We start from the raw sequence: 6,185 nt of genomic DNA, 5'->3' as shown, positions 1-6,185 counted from the left end.
CTAATAACACTACTTGAAAAATCTATATTTGCGACAGAATTTTTCCGTCTAAAAATACCCCGTCAAAAGCCAATGGAATTTCTTTTTCCGTTGAAATTTGCAATTGAAAAATTTTTTGTTGAAAAGTTCGATGTCAGAAGCCTTACTTTTCTGTTGACAAATAAAGTTGTAATATAATATTTATTTAATGAATTTCGTCTAAAACTTTAATGAAAAATATTTTTGTCGAAAATATCCGTCACAGTTTGCAAAAAAATTTAATTAGAATTCCTTTAAAATTTTGATAAAAAATAATTCCGTCAAAAAATTCTTCACAGTTTGCAACGGAATTATTTTAAAATTCCGTCAAAAAATGCAACAAAAAATATTTCTGTCAAAAAGTTGCGTCTCAGTTTGCAACGGAATTATTCTAGAATTTTGTCGAAAAATGCAACGGAAAATATTTTTGTTTAACAGTTGCATCTCAGTTTGCAACAGATTTTTTCCTGAATTTCGTCGAAAATAATATTATTAATTTTTTAAAAAGCATATATTTCATATGAATTTCAATTCAACAAACACATAATAGTATACCTGATAAATATTTGGTAATTTCATACAAATAATTAATACACATCCAAACTATCATCAATGATAAAAAATACCATACATAGTAAAAGGTATGAACATGTGGTAATTTTATACAGATAATACACATCCAAACTAACATCAATTACCTAATTAAACACCATAATAATGAAAATTACGAAATATATACAAGTCAATATGACACATACAAATATCTCAAAATAAAAATACTACTGATTATCCTAAGAGTATAAAGCAAAACGACTAAAAAAAATGAATAGAGACAAATGTTGAATGACTGAAGTATTTGCAAAATTGGTAAAAAAATAAAATAACATCTTATATTTTTACCAGGCAGCTCTCAAATCAATGTAATTTTATTACGTAATAATAAGAGATGATAAGAAAAAATAGGTTAAGTATAACCTCCCTCTATTTTTATTGTCTTTTTCATAAATGTGGTGTCTTAGTGATCGGTCTCAAAAACATAACCTAAACAAGTTTAGCTTAAATTTATTTTCATTCATAATCTTGAGAGAAATTCACTGTAATTCCATAATTTCTGAGTTGAGTTGAGTTGAGTTGATCATGGTGAAACTGCTCGTATACATGTCTGTGATCCCTAGACCATAGTAACCAATAACCAACAATACCAATTTAGCATTGGGCAAGAAGTGATGAACAATTAATGCTCTCAGAAAATTGAAGAGAACCCAATCTTGGAGAAGCTCAGCCTCTTAACTGTATTCATAAGAGGCCTTCATAAGAACAACCAAAAAAACAAAACAAAACTCAAGTACTGCTAAAAAAGACCAATTCATTCAGAGTACTGACGCAGCTTAATGAACAACTATACCATCAAGATAAAAGGGGCATAAAAAAAATGGTAAAGTATAAACGATGCAACGCCTCTTTTCCAAAATGATGAAGCACGTAATGAACAACTATACCATCAAGTTCCAATTTTTCAGTAGTTTTTTGTGCAACCTAATCTGTTCAGAATGTCCAGAAACCCTAAATGCTGCCTGCCTATATACCATGATCTTAGAACTAACCAAAGAAAAGAATCATCACCTTTCCATCACTTGTTGAACCGAACCCCAACAAAGACATCACCATCTCCTTGTGTAAACTCCAATTCACCATCTTCCACATCCAAATCCAACTCACTATCTGCATCAACACATTCCTGCTTGCTTCTTTTATTCCTGTTCCAAACACCCTTCTTTGCCACAGTCTTAATCCTCATCCTCCGCTTCCCATTGCCTTTCAAATTCACTGTTTCATTCACCTGAACATGATGAACCCTCTCACACCCTTCACTTCTCACATCATCATCATCATCATCAGAAATGTACACAGCATTGACATTTTCATCACCCATCATGTTGTTATTATCCTCCTTCTCCTTAACCTCATAATACCTCAAGGGAACACTCTCGTGGCTCCAATAGTCCTCTCCTTTCTCACCCCCCTCCTTCACCGGCGGCTTCATCGCCACACCGGGAAACGCTTTCCGGCAATTCTGGCACAGCAAGGTGCATTCCTCGTACCTCTTCTCGAACTCGTACAGGTTCCCACAGTAGGGGCACCCGGTCCAAAACGTCGCCTTTGTACGGTCACCGCCGCTTCGTTGTTCGAACTCGCGGTCGTAAAGGGCACGCCTTTCCGGGTCGGAGAGCACGTGCCATGCCTCACGTGCTCGCGCGAGGGCTTCGTCCGAGAAAGGGAACTTGTCGGTGCTCGTGGGGTCAAGGAGGAGCGCCAGCTTCGCGAACTGACTCCGCGTTAGGTCGCGGTCGCCGGCGTCATCGCGGCGGAGCTTAAGGACGGAGTAGAAATCAGCGGCGGAGAGGACGTCGGCGATGGCGATGATTCTGGCGACACAGTCGGAGCTCGGGAGGCGGCTTGCGAAGTCGCGCAAAGCGGAGAAGCGGTGGAGGGAGAGCATGGTGGCGCATGTGGCGATAGGGTTTTCGGGTTGGGATCCTTTGGGCGTATCCATTTGCGTTTGTTTTGAGCTGTGAAAAGAAATGGGAGCGGTATTTGAAAGAGAGCGAAGGGTGGTTTGGTAATTTTGACCATTTATTTGTCTTTTTGATTTGATTCTGTTTGAATTTCCATTATTGCTTATAATTGTGGACAGTACAGTACAAGTAGTCAATATCAGTCTCAAAATGGGAAAAAACGCGTTGGGATTAGTATATAGCACTTGTCAGCTTTCTCTTATTTATTATTATTACTTTTTTTTCCCAAACAATTAGAGGCTCGGACCTATAATTAGGAGTGGATTTATTTTTAAAATTCTCTAAATTCGGTATGTTAAGTAATTTTTGCAAAATATGTCAAATGTTGAAAATAAAAATTCTCTCTAATAATTTTTTTTTATATACATGAATTAAGAGATTTAACCCAGCACTTAATAAACTCATGAATTATGTAATGCATTGAGTCCATGGCTATCCCTAACTAGGCAAAGTCACCATACTAAGAAGAATTTTGAAATGTATCTTCAACTCAAAAATGTTTTATCAAAGAGCAGTGAAACGCGTCAAAAATTAACAGGATCTGGCAATCAATCTTGTCAGAGAAAACGACGTCAATTGCATTTATCCTGCCAATTACACTGACGCGTGCCAGTCAGCTTCAATCCTAGCTGGTCTCGCCACCTTACCTCACGAGATTGGCCTGCATATATATTAGGATCTGCCTCTCTTTATAATAGCATATTGAGTCATATATACTAGGATTTTAATCAATTAACAATTACTCTTTATAATTTTCAATATTTATTATCAATTTTAATACCAGGTTTCTATGGCATTGATAACTTAAATATACCATTAATATAAACACTAATTACAATTAACAATTCAGTCATTATATTAATTATTGTTTACTAAAAAAATAAGATTATATTAATTATTAATTACTAATTACTTTACAAAACAATCTTCTATTTATAAGGTTTCACAAAATATTATTATTATTATTTATTTATTTTTGGTCAGGAAATATTATTATTTATTTACATTTTAACAAGGATTCAGTAACGTGATTAACATTTAATTAACACACTAATATAATGACTATTTCATTATTTAATTAATAATTCATTATTTAATTAGTAATACATGATTTAACTTAATCTGTGTTACCTTTAGGGTGTTATTTATTAGGATTAAATCAGTAATTATAAAATAATCAAAACCGTAATTATGATTTTAATAATTATGATTTTAATATTAGTAATACAACGTTAGCATGTGGGTAGGGGTAATGAACGAGCCAGGGGCCTTTGGCTCGGCTCGTGAAGACCTGAGCCTTGGACTGGTATAAAAGCTCGTTTAGTAAAAATGTCTCAGGCTCCAATTCAAAAGCTCGGCCTTGGAGCCTTTCAGGCTGGCCTAGTATATTAATTTGTAATAGCCCTCTCTCTCCTCTCAATCTATTTCACCCCTATTTTATTAGTTAAACATACTTTTTGAATGATGAGGCTATACTATTTGTAATGAATGAGAAAAGAGTGCAAGGAATGAGAAAATGAACAGAGATAATTAGAGCGAATGAGATAAAATGATTATAAAAAGGTAAACTATGATGTAATTTTACCGGAAAAAAAAATCTAAAACAAAAGTTTAATTTAACAAAATCATTTTTTTAAAAATATTTTGCACAAAAGTTATTTGTGTCACATTAATTAAGCACAAAAGGATTATTTTTATTAAAGCTGGCACTTTCTTATATTAGAAGGGTATTTTTATTGAAAAAAAGTCTAAATTTGATCTTTTTTCTTTTTTTCATCTATGCCGTTTTAAATATTTTTAAAGGGATAATCAACCAAATAATTATTTTTTGAATTGAATATTAAACAAATAATAAGTTAGCATTTACAATATTACAACTTATCTGGTGAAAGATATAATTGTTTAATTGTAATGCATTTTTTTTTTCCTTTCTATATCCACCATTTCATTACTTATGTTGTTTAATTGTTGGTCAAAATAGCATTGTGGTGCTATATATATTTATCTATTTTAAGTAAAGTTTGAATTTGATTTATAGAAAGTATTGTTATCATATTTATAAATATAAACATGTTACATTATCATAATACTATACTTAAAAAACTTTTAAGTAAATTTTTTATGTATTTCTGAAATAAAATCATGACAATTGCTAATTGCAAAAATAAATTATGAGTTAGAATAAGCTACCCATGACATTGATTAATATCATGGAATAGTTATATTAGCACTTTTTTGAAGAATTGGTTAGGTGCATGGAAAACTTATTTGAAACAGAACACCTTTGAAATTACAAGAACACCTACCATTTCCAAATATTTATGTAAGTCATAAACTCCCTTTGTGAGTTTCTATTTCAACCTAACAAATTTGATCTAGTATATATATATATCGGATAAAATATGGTATTTGGATTTTAATATTAAATATATTTTTTTAAAAAAATTATATTACTTTATTTATTCAACAAATATCAAATTTATTATATACTTTATTTATTTTAAAACAAATAAATAATTAAATTACATGAGTTTAAAAATTAAATCATAACTAAAAAAAATCAAATCAAAAGCAAGTTTTGAAACCAAGTCAAAAGCGGGTCAGTCAAATTTGACCCGATTTTGAAACCAAGTCAGACCCACTTCAGAAACCAAGTCAGGTAAGATCTATTCCAGTTCTGATTCAGTTCAAAAAAATTCAAACCGAGTTAAACCTAACTTGGATCAAATTAAACTAAGTCTGATCAAAATAACTGACCTATAAAATTAAGTTGGGTCGGGTCAGCACAAAAACCCAACCCGACATATTGCACAGCCTTACGTGCCAGCTTCTCTCATTTTTAAAAAAGAAAAACAAAAGGCATGTCACGTGACAACCACTTAGAGAGGAGTTAGTTCATATGGTCAGAATTATTTACATGTTTGAGCCTGTTGCTTAAATATAACGTTGTCTTCATGCTTGAACAATGTGAGACATAACATACGTTAATACGTTTTCAGTAAAAATATAATACTTCAATCGGACATACAAATTTCTCCCAACACTGACTGCAACTGAAAAGCTCGCGCAAAATGACTGCTACATGTTCCTTCTTAACTAACGTCCACATGGGCCATTTTCTTATAGCCAGTAGCTCTTTTTTTCTACTATCTCGATCCATACCAGAATCACTGAAGTGCCTTTGGTATGCACTTGCAAGAGATAGGTTGTGCTGCTTCAATCTCTCTATTGATGGTGCTCATCTCCCGGTAAATTTCGCATCCCAAAGAAAACATGTCATTGTTTAATGTGCATTCTTCGAAAACAATATTGGTCCCCATTTAATAAATGTGGCTTACTTTGATTAAAGATTGTTTTACGCTTCTTATTTATTGAACGAAAATTTCGGATAATACACACTTCCCTTGGATTTTCAAGAATTCCCCCAGATTATTTTAATTCCCCCTTAGGAAATCGCGGTTGCCTTTGCAAACCCAGAAACAGGTTGACCCAGCAGTTTGCCACTTTAAAAGTTGGAAAAAACATTTACTCTCACACAACATGATTGTACCCAGACATTTTAGGAGTACTGGACTTGCCAAGTATAATCAT

At 32.9% G+C, this 6,185-nt stretch overlaps 1 protein-coding gene across 1 annotated transcript; it reads right to left on the bottom strand.

The window, feature by feature from the left end:
- Nucleotides 1–1,648: 1,648 nt before the first annotated feature.
- Nucleotides 1,649–2,572, bottom strand: LOC133298242 (uncharacterized). The gene has a single exon (XM_061497501.1). It carries the CDS (start codon nucleotides 2,570–2,572, stop codon nucleotides 1,649–1,651), a length of 924 nt encoding a protein of 307 aa, XP_061353485.1.
- Between the last annotated feature and the right edge of the window lie 3,613 nt (nucleotides 2,573–6,185).

The sequence above is a fragment of the Gastrolobium bilobum genome, unplaced genomic scaffold (genome assembly GCF_033153095.1).
Source record: "Gastrolobium bilobum isolate Gb01-03AN ecotype WA unplaced genomic scaffold, APGP_CSIRO_Gbil_v1 utg810, whole genome shotgun sequence".
NCBI classification, from domain to species: domain Eukaryota; kingdom Viridiplantae; phylum Streptophyta; class Magnoliopsida; order Fabales; family Fabaceae; genus Gastrolobium; species Gastrolobium bilobum.
This window is presented reverse-complemented; position numbering and strand designations above follow the sequence as displayed.

Coding starts and splice junctions, on each gene's coding strand:
- LOC133298242 (XM_061497501.1), bottom strand. CDS start 2,572: ATGGATACGCCCAAAGGATCCCAACCCGAAAACCCTATCGCCACATGC.